The sequence below is a fragment of the Oreochromis niloticus genome, linkage group LG9, assembly GCF_001858045.2.
Source record: "Oreochromis niloticus isolate F11D_XX linkage group LG9, O_niloticus_UMD_NMBU, whole genome shotgun sequence".
In the NCBI taxonomy this organism is placed as follows: Eukaryota; Metazoa; Chordata; class Actinopteri; order Cichliformes; family Cichlidae; genus Oreochromis; species Oreochromis niloticus.
The window spans coordinates 4,882,574-4,908,576 of NC_031974.2; the positions used below are offsets into that span (position 1 = coordinate 4,882,574).

The 26,003-nt window shown below is 41.4% G+C and overlaps 1 protein-coding gene across 6 annotated transcripts in view; it reads left to right on the forward strand.

The window, feature by feature from the left end:
* The window catches only part of LOC100707579 (LIM zinc-binding domain-containing Nebulette), a 120,663-nt gene that overhangs the window by 45,737 nt on the left and 48,923 nt on the right, over positions 1 to 26,003 (forward strand). For 3 of the 6 annotated variants that reach the window (XM_025910610.1, XM_019353095.2, XM_019353096.2), the window contains 21 exons: positions 8,528 to 8,838; positions 10,266 to 10,337; positions 14,568 to 14,669; positions 14,851 to 14,961; positions 15,118 to 15,228; positions 15,355 to 15,465; positions 15,678 to 15,788; positions 16,655 to 16,768; positions 17,147 to 17,257; positions 18,425 to 18,535; positions 18,734 to 18,844; positions 18,981 to 19,091; positions 20,749 to 20,859; positions 20,954 to 21,064; positions 22,879 to 22,989; positions 23,713 to 23,820; positions 24,245 to 24,355; positions 24,437 to 24,547; positions 24,975 to 25,085; positions 25,359 to 25,469; positions 25,752 to 25,862. The exons of 2 other annotated variants lie outside the window; for them this stretch is intronic. In XM_025910610.1, coding sequence (XP_025766395.1) covers positions 8,734 to 8,838; positions 10,266 to 10,337; positions 14,568 to 14,669; positions 14,851 to 14,961; positions 15,118 to 15,228; positions 15,355 to 15,465; positions 15,678 to 15,788; positions 16,655 to 16,768; positions 17,147 to 17,257; positions 18,425 to 18,535; positions 18,734 to 18,844; positions 18,981 to 19,091; positions 20,749 to 20,859; positions 20,954 to 21,064; positions 22,879 to 22,989; positions 23,713 to 23,820; positions 24,245 to 24,355; positions 24,437 to 24,547; positions 24,975 to 25,085; positions 25,359 to 25,469; positions 25,752 to 25,862 — 2,277 coding nt within the window. In that variant the 5' untranslated portion in view covers positions 8,528 to 8,733. Of the gene's footprint in view, positions 1 to 8,527; positions 8,839 to 10,265; positions 10,338 to 14,567; positions 14,670 to 14,850; positions 14,962 to 15,117; positions 15,229 to 15,354; positions 15,466 to 15,677; positions 15,789 to 16,654; positions 16,769 to 17,146; positions 17,258 to 18,424; positions 18,536 to 18,733; positions 18,845 to 18,980; positions 19,153 to 20,748; positions 20,860 to 20,953; positions 21,065 to 22,878; positions 22,990 to 23,712; positions 23,821 to 24,244; positions 24,356 to 24,436; positions 24,548 to 24,974; positions 25,086 to 25,358; positions 25,470 to 25,751; positions 25,863 to 26,003 lie in introns of those variants that run through there. One more of the 6 variants, XM_025910611.1, reaches the window with a different exon arrangement.

The window sequence follows — 26,003 nt, forward strand, 5'->3', positions numbered from 1 at the left end:
GGACTAACACACAGAGACGTGTGAGCAGTGTGGCCCTTACATTACCCTGAGAAACTTGGGAAACAGTTCAGTTGTGTGGAAATGAGATTGAACAATGTTGGACACTGAGATTCACGTTAATCATACGCTACATATTTAACCATTTCTTTTCCCTCGTCTCTTCTGGATTTTTCATTTATTTCCAGCCTGTCGATGTTCGGCTCTGCCTCTGCTTACCTGACCGAGTGATCGCATCATTCCGCTCCGTTAGCACAAACTCTCTCTCCTCACTTGCTCTGCTTTAATTAGGACACACATTGGCTCTCTCGCTCAATTGCTGTGACCTTTAACAGCCCACATTTTATTTTATTACTCAGCTCTTTTCAAGGTTGACTTGGCGAAAGAAAGATGAGGGGGATAAGTGTGAGGAAGAGGAGGTGGACAGAGACGAAGAGAAGCAGTTCCATTTGATTTGAGTTGAGTATGATCAGCAGCTCGTGTTTTATTAGGAAAAATGTTTCATGCTCGTACACGCTGATGGGCGCCGTGGTTCGTCGTCTGTCCTCGAGTCTCATTGCTATGCTGAGGGAATCCAGATGATGTTAATGATGTAGCTGTGGTGATTAAAATGAGAACTTTTTCATGTTCCTCACGTCAGGCTTCAATCTGCTTCCATAAGTGCGTCTGTCGTGTGGCTGAGGTTTGAAATTCTTTCTCAGCTTCCCTCAGTTTTTATTGCCCGCTCTGATGCTGCTGTCACCTAACGAAGAGTAATTGGCCTGGAAGGCGGCGCGAGCGTCTGTTTTGGAATTCTTACACTCAGTGATGGAGACCCTGTCACTCCTGGAGTTCTGACGAGCTAAAACTTTATGACCCTGTAGCTTAAATACAGCTCCCCCCTGTGGGATCGAGCACCAGCGCATTAGCAGGAGATCATCACATCTAAAGTGCTGAGTTGGACCTGCTGCGTATCACTTGCTTCATCACACCCCTCCAACACCCTGCCCCCAGCTGACAGCCTCTAATCACCACCTGGCCATTTTTAGAGGAGCTCCAATAAGTTTGTCACACAGGTCTTCACACCTCCCACATCCAGCATCTTCCACTCAGGGTTCACTTCTTCAGCCCCGACTGTCACTTGGTTTCAGCTTTAACCTCATAGTCAGACTGAGACCTGTGTTAAATTAATAAGTGACTTTTACATGTAAGAAACCATCAGGTTTGACTTGAACACTGCTTTCCTGACTTTATTAAAGTAATTATGCTGTATTTTATATAGTAGTGAAATAATTGATGACAACTGGGCCGATGCTGGTGGTGGTATAGATGAAGATGGAGCGCTGAGTGACTCAGGTGAGGCGGAGACGGGGAGGAGGGGGGTCGCATGAATGAGAGTCTGAAATGAAGGAAGTGAGATTTAGTGCGCACAGAGTGGAGGCTGACTGGGTAAAAGAAGAGGATTAGACTAAAGTAGTGAGTGTGACAGTACTCAGCACGGACATACGTGGGAGAGTGGAAGTGATGTAACGAACAGATTAACCTCGACCCTGCTGTCCTGCATGCCATTATTATGTTCAACATAACAGGTAATATTAATAATCTGCAGCTATTTATCCAGAAGGATAGAAAAAGCCTGATTATTGCTCAGTTTAAGCTCCAAAATTACGCTGTAAAGCAAGTACAGTGGTGTTAAGATGAGTCAGTTTATTTTATAAGTGTGTTTAAAAACTCTAAATGTCAAAATCAAAACTCAGTTTGGTTTAAAAGATAAAGAATAAAAATAGTTTTTTAAAGGATTTAAAAATGTTCATAAAGGGGACGTCCATCCCAACATTTAGGAATAACTGCTGTGCAGTTTCACCTCTGTGGTGCATCAGCTCGGCAGATCTCTGTAGAGTAGAGAGAATGTATAAATATAAAAACAACTATAAAGTCTGAATCATTGGAAACTGTCAGACGCCACCAGGGTGACGTGGCCTTGCTTGCGTGTCCCAGCAGAGTTCAGTGCAGCTGCAAAAAACTGAGCAACAGCAGACTGGCACCTGAATGAAGACCATTACAATAGTACAATGGGAGAGCTGGGACCAAATGAAGGCATGCTGAATGAGAGCTTCCCCTGCGTGAGTGCCTTCACGTGCATGAAAGTAATTTTCATTTAAACTGAAAGTGTTGTCAGCGATCGCTGCCAGCTTCTTTGCAAACAGCAGATCCTTAAAGAGTCGAGGTCAGGGCATCCAGAAATAACACAGCTGGTTTTCTGTTTGTTTAAATTAAGAAAGAGTGATGTCATCCACACATCACAGTGCAGGCTAATTAGAAGGAAAAAAATCATCTGCAAAAAGCTGCAGACGAGACGCGCTTCAGCTTCAAAGTGCTGGTATGACATAGTTTCTGCTGTCAGGAACAGCAGCAGGATTTGAGTTTATCTGTAGTGAAGTACAGTATTTCATTAAAAAATCAACTGTTGAAAGCCTGAAGAGAAATGTGTTATTTCTGCTGAGCTGTGGCTGGCAGCAGCGCTGGTTCACATCAGGACGAGATCACAGGGACTTCTCCCAGGAACAGCTTTGTGTTTCAGAATTCATTAACAAGATCTGAGGAAAGACACAAAGAGAGGGAGAGAGCTCCTGGTCACTGAGGAGGCTTCCTTTTCTTTTTTACCACCTAGAAAAACTCCCAATTTAGCTTCAAGACGAGACCAAAGCAGCTCTTTCCCAGAGAGTCGTGTTTGCTGTGATTCTGGGTGAGGCTGTGATGGCTGCAGGCCCAAAGCCAGCCAGGACTCAGCTGTTTCTCAGGCCACTGAACCACTGATGTGTTTAAAGACCTGATTTACTGTTTGACCCCTGAAGGGTTTGGATTTCTGTGAGTGCTGGTAAGCACAGGAATATCAAGTAGAAGGATAAATATTGTGAGTATTAAAGAGAAAGTGCCCCAAGCCGATGGCATCACCAGTTATGAAGGCATGCTGGTCTGTAACAGAAGTCAGCAGTGGATCTTCTTGCCAACATTATTCAGTTGTCATGGTAACTGATGCATTTGTATATTTTTTTACATTTACAATTAAATGTGGGAGGAAAATGCTGTTCTTGGAACAAATCCGTCCAGGGAACTGATCCTGATTTCTAACACAAATCCGATAGTAGAGTTTTGCAGTTGTATTTTCTTCACCGCGTTCACAATAAAAACTTAAAATAACACATTTCTTTAATGTGATTGGGCAAAATAAATAAATAACAGATTGTTTCTTGTGTAAATGGAAACCTCCAAAGCTGAAAAAAGAAGCGAAAGTGCGAAAGTGCGAAAGGCTGCAGTTCCTCTAGTGGCCACCAGAGGCTGGCTCCATCAGCGAGTCAGTCCTCAACTTTACAGCAGAAATAAACTTGTTTACAGCCTGCTGCAAAAAAGATTTTGGTTTCTATCGATACTTTCCAACATGGTGACTACAGTAAAGTGCGTGAATTCTGTTATAGCTCACTGATTTGGAGACTGTCATGAGTTTAAAATTAGGGATGCAACTGCACTGACTGACAGGTGGAGCTGCCAGTGTGTGTCCATTAGCCCTCACCTCTGCTAATTTTGTACTGTAGTGGCTTCTCAGCTATCTTTGTCTTACTGTTTTTAATGCATTTATATGGAAATTATTTGTATGACTTGAAGCAAATCTCTTAATAAGTGGAAGATAATCACTGGTAGGATGGATTAGTCTATTACATGGCATCAATTAGCAGATATGTGTGTCTTTGTGTTGCAGCTTCCTAACCAGGCTTGCTCATGTTATCAGAAAGCTTATTTCCTCACCTCCTCAGCAGGGAGGGGTGGTGCAGTGAGCTCAAGGGCCAGTGCCAGGGAGGTTGGAGGTAGAGGTGGACATGATCTAACTAATGTGGTTTCTCCCTGTTTATAGTGAGGTCGGAAACCAGGGACAACAGAGTGCGAGACAGGTGGAAACCTGGTGGCGCTTGTGCTGAACCTGGGAAACAGTATTTATGTGTAAAGTCATTAAAACAATAAAGCAAAACGGGAACAGTGTGTCGGGTCACGGTCCTTTTACAAAATCCTAACATGCCGCAGCCAGTTCAGACTAACTGCGGTAAAAGCCTCAGAAAGCAGAGTGCACAGGCAGTGGGTGAGGTGTTTGTGGCTACAGTCACTGTCATGTAGTTTACAGGCTGAGCTGGTGACTGTGTTTTAGTACCGTTCAGGCTCTGTGTGGATCCTCGGTAGACAAGTAACAGTTTTATTTGCTGGCTGTGAAACCTTTCAGTTTTGGGCCGTGCACATTCCAGTACAGAGATGTTTTTACCAGTTTGTGATGTAACTTTTTTTTCATATAATCAACAACAATAGCATTATCTACAATAACAATAATTTGTCCACATTTTATTATTTTTTGCTTGATATGCATATTTTCTTAATTCAGAGTCATTTTGCTGTTATATGTGGATGATTCGGTGTTAATGGTGATGAATGAACCCTTTGTTGTTGTGTTGAGCTGTGATTAGTCTTTGTGCAGTCTGGTAGCAGATGGTCCCTCGGCGCCTACGCGGTCGGATCTGCTGCGGTCGGTCTTTATAAGGTCGACGTCCTGTTTACATGGACAGCCATCTGACACCCATATCCCAGAGCCAGATCACCTGCAGTCTGCGGCTTGATTTTGGAAAATCATTCATACCAAACGATGCTGGATTTGAAGGAAACGGTTGTTACACAGTTTAATTCTGCACCTGTATACACTTTGATTACAAAAGAAAAATAAACAGATCAAGTATTTAAATTCATTAGTGTGTAATATCAGATAATAGTTCAGTAATAAGCTTCAGGGTGTACGTGATTATTTTATTTTGGAAAGAGTCCCAGCATTAAAACTTCAGATGTAAATATAATATATAACAGTCAACACCAAACTTAAGCCTGTGACGACCCAGAAATCTTCTGTGGACCATCCAGAACTTTAATCAGAACTCTGAACATCACCTAAACTAAACTATGTTTTTATGTTTTCACTGATTCATTCTGAGCAGCTGCTTGATGGCGTTTATCAAAAATAGGGCAGAAAATTAACAATAATATGGTTGTTTTAAAATTTCATACTTTTTTTTAATTAATTATTTTTATTTCCAAATATATTATTCTATGCACTTCATTTCTTAAGTACTTTCCAGTTTAGCATTGCAGTGAGCCAACGCCTGTTTAACTGTCATGGAGCGTAAGGCAGATACACCCTGGACAGGTCAAAGGTCTACTGAAGCACCACCAGATCTGAATATTTAAAGACATTAAGTTGTTTGAGATTAAATACCAGGTGAGGCGGGAACACACAGGCTCTCACTTCTGGTGTTAATTTATCATGAATGACTTCTTGTTGTCCAGCTGTTCTCTTCTGTGGCCACGTGGGCCTTGCTTAAATGTTCCAGCAGAGTTTGATGTTAGCCGCAGACCACGCTTTGGGAATCAGTGATAACATTATATTTTCACTGTCATGGATTTATATTGATTCTTTTTCATGTATGAAAGTCATTGATGGTGTAGCTACTCTCAGATGTTTTTGGTCTTTTCCTGAGTGCTGCATGGGTTTAGATTTTGTTTGCAGTCAGAAAGCTGCACATCTGCACATCTGCTCTGCAGAAAAATAAAAAGAAGTCAGCTGGAGATGGTAAATGGACTGATTCTTATATAGCGCTTTTCTACTCTCCCGGAGTACTCAAAGCGCTCTATACAACATGTCTCATTCACACAAGCACTTCTAAACTCAAGTGCAAACTAACCAACATCCACACTCTGATGAACGCATCGGAGGGCAACTTGGGGTTAGTATCTTGCCCGAGGATATTTGGCATGCAGACTGGGGAAGTCAAAGATCGAACCACCCACCTTCCCATCAGTAGCTGAGCTGCTCTACCACCTGAGCCACCAGGATGGTTCATCTTTTTAGCAGCTACACGGTTGGATCTTTATCTCAGGGCACCAAATGCAAAGCTAAATGAAGCCATGAACTTGGACTTACACTCTTCATTAAAAATCTTCATTAATCTTCATTAATAATAATAATATAGGCTCCTTAAATAAGAAATTTCCTGACAACTTATATATATATATATATATATATATATATATATAATGTACATAGACATTTTAAAATGAATATGTCAACGCTATGCTCGTAGTTAATCAGTTAATGTGGGGACCAAGGCAGCATGGCCCAGCTGATTAATATTTGTCTGTTTGTAAGTGGTGAATTCCTTCCAGCATACGACACCTTCATCCCTGAACACACACAGACCACAGTCACACAGTCACACAGCTCTGGTGCCCCTGTCTTTGTTTCTGGGCAGCACACACTGTACCCACAGCTGGCACCGTGACTGGGATGAGGGGCATGGCGGTGATAAGGTTCTGAGTAGTGGGCTAAATGTAGAAGGTAAAAATGATAAGAGGGCACTCGATCAACATGAGTCTGAGAAGACATTCAGCCATCGCAGGAGACTAGACGAGGCAGTGCAGTCGCTCACAGGTTTCACTGAATATATAGAGAAGCGAGAGGCGAACACGACATTACAGAAACTGAGTGAGTGTGGAAGAAGCTCAAAGTTTGACAGCAAAGAAGGTTTAAAGGACCTGGAGTGGAGTGGAGGAGTGAAGTGTTAGGAAAAAAGTGACAAAACTGAGTTATCACTACATCGGAGAAGGTTAATAAGAAGCAGTGAGTGAAACCTGAAAGACCGACATACGCAGAGGAAGCCAAGAGCACAACATGGAAAATCAGCCACAGGTTGAAGGTGAGAGAAAAACGAGCGAGCTGAATGTGAGGTGAAGGTCTGAGGACGTAAAGTTGGAGATCTTTGGTGTCAAAATGAAAGTAACAGCACACAGTAACCTGCAACATTAGGACATGACTTATCCTGTAATGTAACTGTGACTGTTATCTTATTCTGAAAAGCCAAAATTCAACCTGTTGTCCAGTGAGCACAAAAGATGACCTTGATCAGATGGTGAGGATGACTTTGAGGAAGCTGTGAGCACCAGATGAAGGACGACTGTAAGATGGAGGACTGTGACAGGAGGCTGCGATCAGCCTCTGAGCAGGCTCGTCGTTGCTCTATGACGCAGCTCCGATGTGTCTTTACGGCTTTTAAAGCAAACCCAGATGATCTGCTCGGTGTTTTTCTTCCACTCCACCTGAAATCAGACCAGTTGTGATGTTTGTATTTTAGCTAGTTTGTGTTTATTAAATTATATTTTATTTAAATAAACTTCTTGTGTGAACTCTACTTTGAGCCAGTTCATGATGAATAAAATCTGATCAAATATTTTTGCTTTACTTCCTTTCTGATCTTTGGGTACAGGCTACATTGACTGCAGAGTAATATCTGGTGCTTTTCAGCAGAGTTATTATTAATTCTGTCCCAGTGGTAACTATTAGTGTTATTACAGTTTGATGTTACACAGAAGTTGTGTTGGTTTCAGGGTTTGTGTTGTGTTTGAGTTTAAATTTCTGTTTGGTTGTCATCGTCATCGCAATGCTTGAAGTTTTTGGATTATTGTTAGTTTTGGGTTCCTTTTGTTTTGAGGGTGATTTTAGTGATGTCGAGGTTTATTTTTTGACTAATTATTTAAGTCGTGGTTCCTCAGGGAGCAGGTGGATGCCTACAGAAGTGGAGGTCTACACTGGAAATAAGAGGAATGAAAGTCAGTAGAAGAAAGACAGAATATCTTTGGGAATGAAAGGGAGGCATGGAGCTGAGGTATTGAAGGTGAAGGAGTTTAAATCTCTGTGTTCATTTCTGGGAACATGCAGTACACAAGAGAGGTGAAGAAGAGAGTGCAGGCAGGGCGGAGCAGGTGGAGATGAGTATCAGCGTGATTTGTGACAGAAGGATCACAGCAAGAGTAAAAGGGAAAGTTTATAAGGTGATGTGTGGTTTGGAGACATTGACAAAAAGGCAGGAGGCTGAGCTGAAGATGTTAAGTGACCAGAATGGACAAGATCACAAATGAGTAGAAATGTCAGACGGACAACTCAGGTCGAACAGTTTGGAGACAGCGTCCAAGGACAAAGCTGAGATGTTTGGACATGTGCGGAGGAAGGATAGTGGACATACTGGGCGAAGCGTGTTTGGATGGAGCTGCCAGGCAGGAGTGAAAGAGGAGGACCTCAGAAGGAGGAGATTGATGGATGTACTGTTGGAAGACATGCTGAGGGTGGTGGACAGATCCCTGTGGTGACTCCTAAAGGCAGCAGCCAGTAACGATTGAGTTCTGGTTCCTGTTGTGGTGCCTGCTTGACTTACTCTGATGTTTTAGACTTTCACTTTCTGAATACTTGGTTTTTTTTCACTGTGAGTTACAAATTGAGTTTATTATTTCTGCTTGGTTTTAGTGTGAGTCTGTCTTGTGTGTCACTTAGTGTTGTTCCCCACCTTTGGTATCATGTTTGTGTTTCTTTTGTCATTTGTTCCCTTTGTCCTTTTGTTGTCAGTGTTTAAAAATAAATATAATTTCAAGTTTATTTCTTCTGGAGTTCAACATGAACCCTTTTTTCCCTCAGAGCTGGCCAAGGTGGAGAATGAGGAGGCCTCAGCTGCTCCACTGTTGGTTGAAGAGACAGGAAAGGTGGTGACAGTGGAGAAAAAGGAAGAGGAGTCCACGGTAACATCAGCGACCACTGTGGGCACGGTTGTTTATACAACTACTGAAGGGCTGCATGAAGAGGCTGAAAGTCACAATACAGCAGAGGAAGTGGAGGAGGAAAAGATGGAGAAGGAAGATGATGACGCAAAGGTGGAGGCAGGTGGAAAGGAAAAGGATGAAGATGAGGATACAAAGGCAAAGAAGTTGCTGGGATCGTGGGAGTCAGAGGTGAGAACCTCGAAATTTGACTGATTTATAAACTCTATCAGAAACAACTGAAAGGTAATAACTGGAGAATAATAAACATTTAACAAACTGATCAAAGTGAAATGAGGAGCTGAAACTGAAACAAACCTGGATTCATGCTTTAATTATACTAAAAAAACAACGCAGAACAATTTGGGAGAACACGAAGCCTGCTGCTCACACAATAGAGGATCTGTACATTTCTGCTCTCTCATCTCATCAAAGATAAAAGATCCTCATCTCAGTTCTTAGAACTCATTTTTTAAGAATCAGAGCTAGAAAAAAATAAATAAATAAATAATGTTTCCCATAATTTTCTATTGTTAGAAAGCTTCCATGAAAAATCAGATCTCTTCACAAATCTTTGGTCTGAATGGTCTTAACATTAGTCCAATTGAAGCAAACATAATGTGTTTTATAATTTGAGCAGCAAATCCTTATTTAATGTAAGAAACAGCTTCTCGAGGCAGCATTCGACCTCTTAGAGACCAGACAAGTTCTGCTTATTTGGTTATTCTTTGAGTGATTTCCCTGTTAACTACAGCATCATCCCAAACTACCAAACACTTTCAGTGTCTTCCCGTTCTCTGATGAAGTCTGTGGAGCAGCAAATGTTTTTAAGAGGAGTCACCCACCCCCACCCTCACCACCCCACCCCCACACCTCCAAGCTCTGACTGTGAGTCTTTCTGTTGACCTTGGCGCGGCCTTTGTCTGGCACTGCAGGTTTTTATAAAGGCTTAGAGAGGATTACTGAAACTACAAATGAAAATGTGCCATTATTAGCCTTTGATAGTGGGATTTTTTGGGGCTGAATACAGCCTGTTAAAAGAGTCAAAGGATTAACAATGCATGAATTAGGGAAGTTTCCAGTGGTTGACTCACAGCTTTCTCTTGCTCTGGATCATTAGTGAAGTCAGTTTGTCCATCAGTTTCTACTTCAGTCAGGAAGACTTTATTGCTCTTTGCATAAAGTCTTCCATTGCTGTTTTATACCAGTGGAGTGGATGGGGGGGGTTGCAAAGAGGCTTGCAGCAAAACATCCATTTAGCAATTAGATTTGTAGAGATCAGCTAATTTGGCATGATTGTGGCTGACCTTGACTCTTTGATGTGCATGAATAAATGCTATGTTTAACATGTTGCCTGCAGCCTGGTAACATGCAGAGGTATCATGAGAGACACTAGACTTCTACCTAATGTTGCTCTCTCATTTCTGCTGTGAGGTTTCGTGTAAAACATAAAATCATCAAACCTGCACATTTCCTGTTAGTTTTAGCGTTAGTGGCCCCTCATGTAAATTTTGGAATTTTCCTACATCCAAAGATAATAATGGTTTTTCCTGGTTTCTGTCTATATAATGTCAGAATTATTTATGGCTCATTCTTATATGTCTTCTCATATTTTTCAGGCCTCCTCTGACGTGAAGCCTCCGCTGCCAGACCCGGCGTTTAACAGGAGGTGCAGCCTGCTCGCCAGTGACGTGAGTTCATTCAGTGTCACCTCATTATTTTAATGTCACTGTTCATGCTTGTTGTCTAAAGTTGTGTCTACAACTCTGTGATGCTGCACTTACTGTAAGCACATTAAGTTACTTGCACAAACACACACGTGTGCGCTAACACGCTAACGCTCAGCAGCTATAATGTCGTCATTTTCTCCTGTTTAGCACGTTAGCTCAACAGCTTTGACTACTTTTCAGTCCTTCTTAGGCAGCTGGAGAAGATTTTATTAACTTATAAACTGCCTGGTGGTTTTATCTGTAATTCAGAATCACAATAGTAGCTCTATATTTTAAAATCTAAAAATCAGAAGTAAGTAGAGAAAGCACAATGTTTGTATTAAAATATAGTTCAAGTGTCAGTTTGTTTGTTTTTTCAAGTTTCAAAAACTTGCTTTAGAAATAGAAATCATCAGAATATAAAAACATTCAAATACATTTCACGTATAATAAAACTGTACTCGAGTAAATGTAACAAGTGACATTCCACCGTTGGTCCGATCGATGCTCCTGTCCAGTGACACTGAGAAGTGTACGATGCAGCAGGTGGAAGCTGATGCCATGCTTTCCTTCTGGACATGACTTGAAGTTTACGGGATGTTTCCTTGAAATACTTTGTTGCTCGACACATGAACTCATAGTTTTAACAACAGCCCAACTGAGCCTCATCCTAAAAAAAGAAAAACCCTGTTTATACAGTTTTTTTTATATCTGGAGGCCATTGCTCTGTTTTTTTGTTTTTGCTTTTTGCAGAAAGAATCATGCACTAGTTGCCAAAATATTCAAATCTAAGTCAACATCATCCTGCTAATTTCACTAGAATTTATGAGGTTCACTGGAGAGAGTGAGCTCCTGAATGTACCAGTTTTCATGAGAGAGAATCATGTGAATATCTGTAAAATAATTCATGGATGTCAATCTGACAGTTGGGAACACATTGACACAAAGTGGTGTCATCATGTTCCAATCTCTATAAGCAGTCTGTTTAAAAGACTCTGAAGATGAGGGATTAGAAACCATAGATTATCATCTGATTTAGATTAAATGCCTCTGCAATTGTAAATGTTCCCGTCACAGAAAAGCAAAAGTGGAAATTTCGGCTCGTATATGCACCACCTACAGCAGAGGCCCGAGAGGCTACACCAGCAGAATAGCCGTTGGGTTCCCAGATGGGCTCTGCTGGCGCCGTGCTGCTAGCTCGGCTAAATTCTCCAGCTGAAATGTCATCACCGTGAAGTCCGACGTGGTGCGTAACACCTGCTGCTGTTTGCTTCAGCCTGATTTGTAACTCATGAATAAAATGTGAACTTCTTGACGTGTAAGACAGAAATGTGTCATCCTCTCTTCCAGCACGAAGAGTGTTGCCATTAGTAACCAAAGTGCAGCACTGCCCTTTATTCAACATGCAGAGAATATAAACTCAAAGGAGAAAAAAGTGCTTTCTGACTTCTAAAACAGCCTTTCGGAGTAAAACGCTGAATGAGGCTGAATGTTGCTGTTGGATGTGGGAGGGTGAGATATTGATTCCCTGGTGTGAGACAAACTTGGCAGCTTGGCTGTTAGCAACAGCAGAATGAGTCATCAGCTACAGTGGAAGCAACTCAACCCACCTGATGAAATCATTTTCACTTTTATTCCTCCAGCCACTCTCTATATGGGAGAAAACCTGCCCTCAAACGTCATTTTAAGAGGTGTAACACACACTAACGACTTTGCCATCCTTCGGCAGAATCTTAATGAATTTGCACAACAGATGGTGGAAAAAATCAGATTTTTCTTTTTTTGGTTCATTCTATAAATGCTAAAGCTGACATCCACCAAAAGACCCATTTGGAGTTGTATTTGTGACAACTTGAATGAAGACAGCTACATTTATGACAGCCTCAGACTATTTCTAAAATATGGATGTAGCTACAGCTGCTAGGTCCAACCGCTCGCACCGAGCACTAATAATAGAAGAAGTTTCGCCTCTCTGCACTTGTTATGAAAGGTTAAATGTGCCCAAGAAAGCACAAACTTTTTCTGCTTTACAGTTTAATACTGAAATTTATGGCTAATGGACTAGAACTAAGAATCCTTTTCTACTCTTCAAATGGTTTTTTCTACATCTAAACACTTTTAACATAACATACACACACTTGTACTTTAGTGAACACATAAGTGGCAACTCAGGGTTCAGTATCTCACCCAAAGATTTTACATGCGGACTAGAGGAGGCGAGCCTCAAACCATTAACCTTCCAATTGGCAGATAGCCTGCTGTACCTCCTGAGCCACAGCCACCCCGTATGGGGACTGGGTCACTGCAGGATTGCTCTCCCCCCACTTCAGGACACCTACACCAGGAGATGCCGGACTAGAGCAACGCAGATACTGAAGGACCCGTCCCATCCTGGCAACAAACTGTTCCAACTTCTACAATCTGGTAGAAGGTTCCGCATCATCCGGGCAAGGACAGAGAGACTCAAGAGGAGCTTCTATCCTCAAGCCATCCGGACCCTAAACCAACCCCCCCCCACACACACACACCCGCCATCTCACATCATCTATAATTGACTGAGACTCTCCTCCAGACACTCAATTCCTTTAACTTTAAATATGCTTATAGTCTCCATTCTGTAAAATAATCAGATGTCTATTCATATTAATGTACAGAATTCACCTGCTGCTGCTTCTACTGCACATTCACCCAATGTATATACTATATATATATTTATAATGTTATTCCTCTACCCCCCCCCCCCCATGTTTTTGCACATGTCGAGGATCGTGTCAGGATACATTTCACTGTGTGTTATACTTGTATAACTATGCATGTGACAAATAAAGAACCTTGAACCTTTAACCTTATAGCAAGCCTGAGGTAGCTTTGGTTAACCTCGGTAACGAAGGACATGTCTGCGAAGCTTAACATTGGGTAGGAGTTTAAACCTAATCGAACAAGAGCAAAAGGAAGAGTTTTAAAAAACATAAAATGAGATGTAAATAAACTGAAAGAGGCTCAAGTTCAACATCAACACAAAATGTGTTCCCGCCTTCCATCAGGACAGTGGGTGTGGGAGTTTTGTAAGGACAGTGTGCAAACAGGACTCTGCTGCTATGCTTGCCTTTATTTCTCTAAAACTCAACTTTCATCCTTTCTATTGTTGATAATAAATAAAACTGTTGGAGGATGAACTATGTTTGGCTTGTTTGAGAGCTACTTTATAAAAATATGGTGAGAATAGGTGTCTGACCAAGTGTTGGTATGTGTCGAGTTGGAAGTGAGAATGTGTTGTTCTGCTTATTCGTGTTGATTCTGAAGTCGGCCTCACGTGTTCCTGGTTAGAAGCCAGTGAAGCTGTATTTAGTACATTAAGCACCTATCGCTTTTTGCCCACACTGACTTCCTGTCACAGATTGGCTGCGACAGATTGTCGTCTGTGGATTAATTCTATTTTTCTCCAGGGTCTCTACAGAAAATCTGCCAGGCTGTTATTGGACCGAACAACCAATCAGATTCAGACAAACACCAAACTGCACATTGTGAAAATATATGGTGAATTATGTGCAGGTCACTTCATTAGCAAAACACCAGGATACAGAGAGTTTGCATTGCTTTAATCTGTCTGGGATCATGAAGTTAATAAAAGAGACGTTTTGTTGAACAGAGAATAAAACTGAGAATAATCCAGAAATCAAGAGACATTAAGAGAAACTGTAGATATATGTGCATTATTTAACCATTAATGATGAAACTACCTTTGGTAGAATTTAAAGGAACATATATGTATACAACAATGATGAAATCCCACAAAATTCCCCAAACGTACAACCAATTAATCAGTAGCTTTCTGAAGAACTGCAGCTCTGGAAACACACAAGCCCCGCCCACCCGCTAAAACCTAAAGCCAAACAGAAGAGAGGAGATTTCAGTCAGACAGGAGCCAATCAGGAGAAGGTGTAGCAGTGATACTTCACCTGGAGTTCATGTAACGGGGTCGGCTTGTGCTGTCACTGATCCCCAGTGTAAGTTACATAATGCAGTTAATGTATTTCAATCCTCTGATGCTAATTAAAAGGTAGACAGCTGAGAGAAACTCACAGCCTGAAAGGATGAAACTTCTGTACGGCTGAAAAGAAAAACACAACACGCCGTCCTCGTGGGGACGGAGCTCAAGTTCACGAGAAGTTCAGCTCAGAAACACGTTAACGCTCGTGTCTCATCCTCCAGGTCAGATATAAAGACGACTTCGAGAAGATGAAGGGACAGAGTCTGTTTGTTCCCGGAGCCGAACTCATCCACGCCAAGAACATCAGCGCTGTGATCTCTGAGGTCTGAACACACATGTCGTGCTTGTGTTTGAATATTAAGTGAGGACCAGGCCAAACTTTCCCACTTTGTCTAACATTTCCTCATCTTTAGGGTCTAAAATTGGCCCTACGATGACTCGTTCTCTCTCTTTTAAACATTGATCGAGGTGTCTGCTCATAGTGCTGAAATGTGACTGTTTCAGTCTAAGTATAAGGAGGAGGGGAAGAAGGAGGCGGCTGTTTCTCTGTACTCCATCCTGCCGGAGACTCCAGAGACGCAACATGCCAGAGAGGCTTCAGAGCTGCAGAGCGAGGTAGTTCAACTTCAGTACGGCCAAATTTTATATGACTAAAACTCTGAAGACAAGACCGATGTCTTAAAAACAGGATTTTTTTATTTCCCATTAAAAATGTTTCACTGATGAGGCGAGACTGTAGCACTGACAGAGTCATGTGTGTTTGTTTTTCAGATTAAATACAAAGGAAACGTGAAGACAGAGATTTCCTCGTCCCTTTATTCTCTGCTGCCAGAAACCACAGAGACCCAGTTTGTCAAAGAGCTGTCTGAGATACTGAGCGAGGTCAGACCTGACGGATGGATTAATGAGTTCAAATGTTAAAATGGGTGGAAAATAAATGAAGATGAGTGAATGATGAAGTGTTATGTCAGCACCACTTGTCCCTCTGAAACTCTCTCTGCTCCTCAGAACAAGTACAAGGAGGAAGGAAAGAAGGAGATGAGCAGCAGTTTGTACTCTCAGCTTCCTGAAACCACCGAGATGCAGCTCGCCAAGACTGTCCACGAGTTCCAGAGCGAGGTACTCGGCTGTTATACAGCAGCTGTGTTTCAACATGTTTCAGCTGAGCCCGCATCACAGCTGCTCACACTGACTGTGGTAGATTTATGCAGCAGTACAGCTCTGAAGACATCCGCCACACTGACCTTAAAGTTCATTTGTAAGGAGCTAGAAGTTTGTGTCTTGTTACTTCCTGGTCTATTCTGATTGGTTCTGATGTCGTTCTGTTTCAGAAAAAGTACAAAGAAGACGGGAAGAGGAAGGCCTCCATCTCCATCTACTCCCAGCTCGCTGATACTCCAGAAATACAGCACGCTCTGGAGGTGTCCCAGCTGCAGAGTGAGGTACACACACACACACACACACACACACACACACACACACACACACCGTTACTACTCTAGTAATCTAATTCAATCAAATGCCTAAAACTGTGTAAATTAATGACTAAACTGTATCCATGATCCTCTTTTACAAATATCTGTCCTGCAAAATTAAATCCGCCTGCTCGAGACTCATTTCCACCTTCGGTCTTTCAGATTTGAGTGAATGTAAATGTAAAAAAATTTGCAACATACATTTTTAGAAACAGCAAAGAAAAAGCAAAATTACACCAAAGTTGACAGTGAGACATGAAGGAAAGGTAGAGGGAAGGAAAGAAGGAAGAACGGAAAGGACAAAAGAGAGAAGAAGAAAGGAAGTGGAAAAATGAAAATAATAAAGACAGGACTGAAACAAAAGAGGAAGAAAGAGATGAAAAAGGAAAAAAAGAGAGAGAAGGAAACGGGTGAGAGGAAAGAAGAAAGGAAGGAAGAGAAGAAGAAAGAAAGTGAGAAAGTAAAATAAAGATAGAACTAAATTAAGAGAGAAAGAAAAATAGATGAGGAAGGAAGGATGAAAAGGAAAGAAAGAAGGAAGGAAGGACTGAAGAAAGGAAATGGCGAGGAGAAGAATGAAAGAATTGAAAAAGGAAAGGATAGGAGAATGGGAAAGACGAGGAAAGAAAGTAGAGCAGCAAAAGAAGGAAACGGTAAGGAAAGAGAGACGGAGGAAGGAAGGAAGGTAGTACTCCCAGCCGGGGCTTTACTGAGCGAGCAGCAGAGGCTCAGAGTTTGAACAGATCGCTCTTAATGTGAAATCTTTCTGTTTTTTGTTGTCTTCTCTGTTTTATCTGTCAGCTCAGTCTCTCCTGACTCGCTCTCTGTCCCAGGTGAATTATCGCCCTAAGACGATGGTTAGAGGAGCTCCCGCCTCTCTCTACTCTCAGCTGCCCGACACCACAGAGATCCAGTTTGCCAGAGAGATGACTGAGATGCACAGCGAGGTACGACGCCGACACAGGCGCACGTTTACGTTCACTGTGTGCAAACAAGCTGAAAATCTCCACCAGCACTCGTGCTGTCTGACTCGGCAGCAAAATGTCATAAAAATATTCTTGAGACCCAAAAGAGGAAGTTCCCATTTCTTTTCACAGCGTTGAATGAGGAGCAGAAGAAGAAGAGTTTCCTTTGATAGATTACTGGCAATCAGTCATTTTTACAATTTCAAGATTGTAAAATTCATATAAGACATAAAAACTCAGAGGTGGTTCAAAACAACAAGACTCTGTTTAATTTTGGTTGTTTTTACATCAGTGACTCACAGGATGCCCACTGGTCTGTTATAAACATCTGATGGATTATTTTGTGTTGTCTCCCCTCAGAGTAAGTACAAGGAGGGCGGCAGGAGGAGCCTCTCCCAGAGTTTCTACTCTCAGCTGCCAGAAACCGCCCAGACTCAGTTTGCTAAAACAGTTGCTGAGCTGCAGAGCGAGGTGAGCCAGCCTCACAGCCTCACAGCTACATGTGCAGATATAATCACAACTCGTACGTAATTAGTTCTAAAAAGGGAAAATTTCTCGTTTGCTATGTGAGAATAAAGTGTCTCATTGTATGTTTATGGGTGCAGTTTGTTCCCTGAGGTGGTGCCGCTGTGGTTTGTACTTTACAGAAAACCTGTATTAAAGCTGTGGTGAAAGTTTCATTCCTGTAACACTGCTCAATGGACCCTTTAAATTCAGTGGAAGGCATTTACTACAATCTCAAAAGTCTCATTCTGCTTCTGTCTTATGCTGTACATGGGTGGAATAAACATCAGTGGGAAGGTCCACACTGTGGCATCGAGAAGGCTCAGTGTGCAGCACCTTTCCTCTTTCAGTTTTTTATGGTTATGTTAACATTTCACATAAATCAGTCGGTGCAGAGAATAACAGTTTATTAGACCAGCTGTTATTAAAATAAGGAAACACAAATATTTCAGAAATCTGTTGTTGTTTAAGACTGAAAATGATATTGTTATTCATGAGACATGTAATAAACTGAATTACTGAGTCTTCACACTGGACCTCTGTGAGTCAGAGAAATGAATCAAGCATAACAATCAACCACTGAAACAAATGTTTCTGTTCAGTAAATCCAATAACTGTCATTTGGCATCTTTATTTAAAAAAGCACATTTGCTTTGATTTTTGTTTCAGCTTTATTTAAAGCTGAAATTGAAAATTCCTGGATAACAACAATAATTCTGTTATAGCATAAAAATACAATTTTAAAGGTTTTGTGAATGCTGCTGGATTAATAATTACAGAAACAGTAAAAATGATTTTGGTAATTACCAATAGTGTTAATTTAGGTCAGCTGTGAGGAGGGGAGGTAATTGATTTGTTAAGCACTTACCTCTACACCTAATTTTGCACCTTTCTAAAAAATAAACAGTCATGTCAGCTCTTGGATTTTTTTTTTTCATTACTCAGAAACATGCATTTGTCTTTTTGGCCTTTGAAAGTTGCACATAGAGACCTGGAGTTAGCTTTCCCTGCAGTTTTGTAGGTTGTACCTGTAAGCACAGACGTGGACTTGACTGCATATTTATATTTCATGTTTGTTCATGTTTGAAGGCTTTTATGAGCTGATGCTGGATTAACATTTGTCTTTGTTTTCAGAGGCGCTACAAGGAGTCGGGGAAGAAGGGCGTGAACTCGTCTCTGTACTCTCTGCTCCCGGAAACGCTGGAGACGGCTCGCGCCAGGGAGGTGTCAGAGCTGTCCAGTGAGGTGAAGTAACTGTCACAAAGCCAGAGAAATGTTCGTGTGAATTATAACTGTAGGTGGAGATTTTTTGGACTTATTTAATCCAATGATGTTTTGTAATTCTCCAGAGTTACTTCCGTAACGTTTGGGATCATTTCAGGAAAAACGTGCAGATTTTTGTAGAAGTATTTTCTGTGTGGCTGAACTTTGCTGTGGTCACAGGTGAAATATAAAGAAGACGGTAAGAAGGAGATGAACATCAGCCTGTACTCTCTGCTGCCCGAGACCATCGACACCCAGCACGCCAAGCAGGTGTCACACCTGCAGAGCGAGGTACCCAACAACCAGTTTTTAAAAGTATAAATAAGACTATTAGTAAAAAAGACATTCAGACGCTGTTCATACAATTTTTCAAGGATAATGTTGTTGTTCTTTAATGTCGAGCTCATCCTCGTCCCGTCTCCTGCAGGTGAAATATAAAGAAGGTCTGAAGCAGAAGATTCAGAGCAGTTTGTACCATCGACTCCCAGAGACCACAGAGACACAGCTGGCCAAACAGCTGTCTGAGCTGCAGAGTGACGTACGCGGCACACGATGACACATTTTCTTTTGTTAAAATATAACTAAAAAACATGTTTGAGGTAAGAAAGAAGATTAGAAGTGAAAATAAGGGCTTCAAAGTGAAAGAAAAATATTAAAAATGCAGCCTTTAGTCAGTAAGGCTGTCAGATATTTGAGCTTGACTTCCAAATGAACGCGTCGACCAGAACATGGCACGGCCGCTGCCGGGGTCACTTTTGGTGACACGCTCCTCTGTGTTCGGTTCTGCCTCCTTACATTTGGACGACTCTGGTTTTCCTGCTACTTCAGAGCAGCACTTCCTTTTTTCTTGATATGAAAACCATCCCTTCATCTTGTCAGTCTTTGGGTCTTTCCTTGAACTGTGGCAGGAAAAAACATTTTCACATCCCTGACAGGCTGAATAAATCATTTCAAATCTCATTTCTCAGTTAAATCTTCAATATTTACTTAGTGACAGAGAATCAAAGCTGAAAAATGGAAAAAGCAACTTAGACGTGATACTGACGTGTAAAAATGTGAGTGAATTAGAGCTGAAAAGAATCTGTTTCCACTCGTTTTTTAGATGTCGCAGTAACAGCGAGTGAGCGTCAGCCGCGGAGCAGCGTGAAGTCGAATTTTCATTAAAAAATGAAGAGGCTTATGCTAAATATACCGCTGCATTGTGAGAGTGAGCTGCTCTCAGTCAGAAAGCTACTTTAACTCCCCGAAGCTTCACTCCTCACTCTTTTGAAGCTTCCATCAAAAACCAGTAAAATGGTTTCCAACAGCAGACTGAGTGCGAACTGTAATTTCTATTAACATGATCACTGACAGCCTGATGATTCAATTCAAAATTCATGTCATCTTTTGTTTGTTGAAGTCATTCAAAGGACTCAGATCAGCTCCCTGTCCCAGACCGCAGACACGTCTGGGTTTAATCTGAGTGACGTGTCGGCTCAAAGTCTCCAACTTGGCTGGACTTTGTGTGTTTTACAACAAGATTTGTGGGCCACGTGTGAGGCAGCCACCCTGGATCAAATGTGTCGGTCAAAGCCCAAAGGAGACTGTAAATACAGGACATCTGGACCAGACAGTTATTGCTTTCTGTGTTTAGTGCTGCTCAGGCAGCTCTGACCCGACGGAGCGTGATGACGGGATCTCTGGGGGTGTCATGTGGTGTCTGACATGGGACGCTGGCAGTGGATCCTTTGGGTCCCGTGCTTTCTGATGCATCCAGCAGATGCTTGATCGGATTGGCATCTGGAGAGGCCCTGAAGGCTAGGCCTGTGCCGCGGACTCTTTTATACCTTTAGAGCTTTTCCCGCAATTTTGTAGTACGGCAGGACGCACAGTGCTGACGGGATCAGCTGCAGTTATCCATCAGTGTTCTCGTCACCTGTCGGCGGTTGGTACAGTGCTAGCCACTGTCCAATGGCTACAAGTACAAAGAAGAGAGGCATTGTCTAATAATATGTTGCATATGGGTTTGGTTATGTGACTGTCTCTTTCTCGTTTAATTAAAAAAAGCTACAACTAATTTGATCCCACTTTTTCTTCTCGATCGCCTTTTTCACAAAGGCTTCTTTGACTGATTCACATTGATCCTGAGGAGTGTAACAGTGATGGCAGTAGTTTACTGAAAAATGATATTTATTAGTTTTTGTTGACGTCTGCAGGTGAAATATAAAGAAGAAGGAAAGCAGAAGGCGAGCGCCTGCCTGTATTCTCTGCTGCCTGAAACTCTGCAGACACGACACGCTAAAGAGGCCGCAGAGCTGCTCAGTGAGGTGAGAGCAGCCTTTCAGCTTGTGTTGCTCTGAAATAAGAAAATAGATCCAACTGCTGAAAATTACTTGTGTTTCCTGTTGTGGATTTAACCAGATTAAATATAAGGAGGGTGGGAAGAAGGAGCTGTCCAGCTCGCTGTACTCCACTCTGCCCCACACTTCAGAAACCAGCTTCGCCAGAGAGATGAGCGACATGCTGAGCGAGGTACTGCGATTAAAAGTGATGTCATGACCTCTGCTCTGGTCTCCCATGAGTTATAATAAAGCATGTAGTTTTCTTCTTTTCGTTTTTAACAAACTCTGATTGTGAACCTGAGTCTCATCACACTGAGAAACAACCTAAAAACAAAAACAGTAATGTGATAGTTCTTCTCTTTGAATAAAAACCTCAGTGTTAATGTGCCACACAGACAAATGCAGGCTGTCTGCACAATCTCTGCTCTGTGGCTTCTGAGGAAGAAAACAAAAACATCTGCAGAATCTCAGTAACTGCTTGATCTGTTCACGTGGACTTTTTATGCTTTCATGTCAATTTCTGTCACATGTGTACGTGTACAGTGGTGGATGTTCACACTTCGCTCACCCACAGGTTCTAATTAGGTGAGAGAGGTCAGTGTGTGTACATAGTAATCAAAGGTCAAAGTTCAGAAAGCTCTAAACACCCAGTTTCAGGCTGTTTTTTTGTTTTTTTTTTACTTTTGGCCCCATGTGTTGTCAGCTGTGAGCACAGAAGCCCCACCCACCTGCTGTGCAAACCCTCTGTTTACAAGGGGCAGCCAATCAGAGGGAGGTTTGCTCCTGAGGGACTGTCCAGTATCAGAGAAAGGAAATAAAAATGTAGAGCTGGAAATGAGCAGAATAGGTCCATTTAAATAAGAAGCGTTCAGTTAACTGCAGTTCAATATAGATTTATTTATAAAGCTGCAAATGTCAGCATAATTTAAATAATAAGGTCACACCTTTAAAGTAATTAGTGTAGAAGCCCATCACTCTGGCGTGCACTAATGTGAGAGTGATGGAGGGAAAACTCAGAACAAGAAGAGCTGAGAAAACAGCAGAGAGAGGAAAGCTGATCGTTTAGAAACACAGAAAATGAACACGTGACAGGAGCAGACAGGTCAGAGACACCTGCAGAAAAACCCAGACAGAGTAAAAGTGAAGAACACAACGATGTTTCACAGGAATAAAACTGAAGGAAAAAAAAATCTGAGTAATAATTAAGAAGCTAAAACTCATGTTTTTACCAAATCGGGGGCTCAGATTAAAAGTTTAATTACTTTTTAATCAAACTAATGTTTGTTTTTAACTTTAGTAATCACAGTTAATATCATCTGTAATTAATGACAATGAGCCAGGAAATTAAAGCAAAACTCATAAAAACCATCAGGTTGAAAAAAGACTGAGAAAAACTGACATATAGGATTTAATGCAGTGGAGGAAAAGTTAGAGAAGCATATAAAAGCACATATTCACAGTAACATCAGCTCTGATAAAAGCACAGGAGCCGACGTAGTCTCCTCTTCTTCTCTGTGAAGTTCTGCCTGCAAACACAAGCTGATCATGTTACAGCGGGCACAGGTCAAAGGTTTATCAAAGACTTATCTCAGCAGCAATCAGTGAATCATAAATAAACAGGACGGCATGTAAGGCTGAAACAGGAGCAACGCCATCATGTCTCCTGTTCCTGTGTAGAAGCTGTAGAGAGCTGCGCTCGTGTCAGCTCATCGTTACTGATGCTTGTGTCTGCACTGCTGCATTTAATTAGCATTACAGATGCAGTCTGCACTGCCGAGGCTTGGCTCGCTGTCACTATTGATCTGTGAAAGCATAAATATGCATTCATTTAACACAAATGATGAAAAAGCAAACAACAACAAAGAGAAATAAATACAGAGAGAAGTGTGGCTAATCCGTATGGCTTACAGATACTTGAGTCCTTTATATCTAATAGATCTGAAGAGTTTATCACCGAACAGAAGGAAGTAACTCTTCCTGTTTTTGATGTGCTGTCTTTAACAGATTAAATACAAAGAGAGCGGGATGAAGAGCCTGTCTAAGAGTGCCTACAGTCAGCTACCAGAGACCGCCGAGATGCAGTTCGCCAAAAATGTTGCTGCGCTGCAGAGCGAGGTGAGGAACGGGTGTCTTTATGGAAAATGTTTTCAGCTGATTTGTGGCAGAAAAGAACTTCTTCCTCTCGAAGTAGCAGAAATGAAACATTTACAACAGATTCTAAAGCAGCAAAATTAACATTTTTAACATTTCAGTTTTATCATAGTTTAATGATACTATTAATACTACAGTAAAATCTCCCTGAGAAGCTGCTTTGTCAGGAATACAGAAGAATGAAAACCAGTGTTTGTGTTTACAGTGAATTCCTCATCAGTCAGTATTAATTACACTAACAGACCACACAGTAAAGAAAAAGTTCAGCTCTTCTTCTGCTGCTTTGTGATATCCATAATATTTTTCTGTGCACCTCATGGATTTTTCAAAATAAAAGCCATCTTATATTTTTCCATTTGAAGTCTTTTAGTGTGAAACAACAGCAGGAAGAACTGTTGCATTAGAAGTGATGTAATATGGCATGAGCCTAGAAACCACTATAGGAAATATGGACATACGGAGTGCTTATTTGATATTGTGGGCGTTGACATTTTAATATTTTTGTGAATTTGACATTAAACTGAACCCACTGATGCAGGTAGATTACAGAGATTCAAACAGTTCATTTAACTATAGAAGATGCAAACTGTGAAAAGCCACTGAGGTCATGTTTAATGAATTACTGCCAAAGTCTGTTCCTTGAACTGTTATAAAATCAAAAGTATAATTTCATCAAATCATTTTCAGATGAATTACAAAAAGGGAAAGAAAGACGTGTCGAGCTCTCTGTACTCCACCCTGCCGGAGACTCTGGAGACGCTGCACGCCAAAGAAGCCTCTGAAGTGCAGAGCGAGGTAAAACCCTTTACTGCTGTGCACACAAGAAAATAAACCTCATTTCTGTTGGATCTGTGTAAGTAGAGCATACATACACATCTGTCAATACATACAGATATTTGAATTTACAGTAAATAACACTGAGGCAGAGCAGGCATACACAATACATAAAACACAGCAGATTAATTCAAATACAGTTAATAAAATAATTTTGTGTTTGTTTGATCCTAAATGTTACAGTAGTTCAGTTAGCTGGTTTAAATAGTTCATATCATTGGGTAGATAGATTGGTTATTATTTGACAAATTCAAAATATTACAAAACATATGAGAACTTATTGGTGAACCCTGTGGAACACCATGTGCAGTGTTAGAAGTTTGCTCACCATCACTGACATTTTCTCATAGTTTGATATTCTGCATGTGATCCTGTTTGTGCTCAGCTGAAGTACAAGGCCGACCAGAAGAAAAATCTTTCCTGCAGCCTCTTCCACCTCCTGCCAGAGACGTTAGAGACGGCTCACGCTAAAGAAGTCTCCGAGCTGCTCAGTGAGGTAACGCAAATAGAAGAGAAAAAAAAACAAGAATTACTTTAAAGGGCAGAAGCTGCCGATTAAATCAGATATTTTTTCTAGGTGAAATATAAAGAAGACGGTAAGAAGGAGATGAACATCAGCCTGTACTCTCTGCTGCCCGAGACCATCGACACACAGCACGCGAAAGAGGTGTCGAGCCTGCAGAGTGAGGTACTTTAATCCCATTTTAATGGGTTTTTCTTTCCATCCGCTGGCTTTGCACGAAGAGAGACGTCAATCGAGATAAATAACCTGTGGATCAGTACTCTGAATGAAAAAAAAACAGTACACATAAGTTTTTATGAGAAAGAGAAAAGTAGGAATAAGAAAGTAAAAGTACAATTTTATTCATCATGATAAATATTACAAAGTGTTTCACACCAAATAAAAAAATTAGGGAAATGAATTTTTTAACCTATATATTCTGGGAAGACTGCTGACTTTTGTGTGATCTGAGGTCAAAGGAGTTGAAGTGTGGAGTCGATCACAAAACAGATATCTGCCCTCAATTTGTTAAATTATACAAAAACATCGAATCCAATTAAATTTGATTCTGGACAGGAAATGAAAATTTGTGCTTCTTCTTTGTCTCCTGCAGGTGAAATATAAAGAAGGTCTGAAGCAGAAGATTCAGAGCAGTTTGTACCATCGACTCCCAGAGACCACAGAGACACAGCTGGCCAAACAGCTGTCTGAGCTGCAGAGTGAGGTACGTACACAAACAGGAAAGGGTTGAAATTTGTGGCTGTTTGTTATCAGAATAAGTTATTATTTTATTATTCAGTGTAGCTTTAAATCCCCCATGTACAACTGTTGTGCTTTGTGTGTGATGTGCACCAAGATAACTACTCAACCTGGCCAGGCAGAAGCGTAGCATATGAATGGCAAAGATTAGCTACATGTGGGGTAAAGTAGTAACTACAGGTTGCAGAGAGTGCTGCACAAGCTGCCACTGATGCTAACGGTTCATTTGAAATTGCAGACCAAGTACAAGGAGGCTGGTAAAAAAGAGGCAAACGCCTGCCTGTACTCCCTCCTGCCTCACACCATGGAGACGCAGCATGCGAAAGAAGCTGCAGAGCTGCTGAGTGAGGTAATGTGTTGTTTTGGTGTAGTATTACCTGAGGACTAGTTATCCACAGAGGGATGATTAGGAGCAAATAAAAGATTAATATGTGACAATGGGCAAACATGAAGACAGAGGCAAGAGAACAGATGGCAGGAAGGAACGGGCGTAATAGGAACAAAGAAGTACAAAGAAGAAACCCAATAAATACGACCAGCACACAACAATTAAAGCTAAACTGGCAGAAAGTAAAAACAGAGGCAAAAATAGCATCAATATGTAGCATGATAAACATTTTTGGCTCCACAGGTAAAATACAAAGAGAGCGGGAAGAAGGAGATGTCCAGCTCGCTGTACGCCACTCTGCCCGACACTTCAGAAACCAGCTTTGCCAGAGAGATGAGCGACGTGCTGAGCGAGGTAAATAAAACATCAAAGTATCCCACAGTCACCTGATGATGACCAGAGCAGAATCTAAAACTACTTCAGTGGTGAAATATGACGGAAAGTCATCAAACCAGGAAACAAGAAAACAACATTTCTGTTGCAACTGTGCACCAG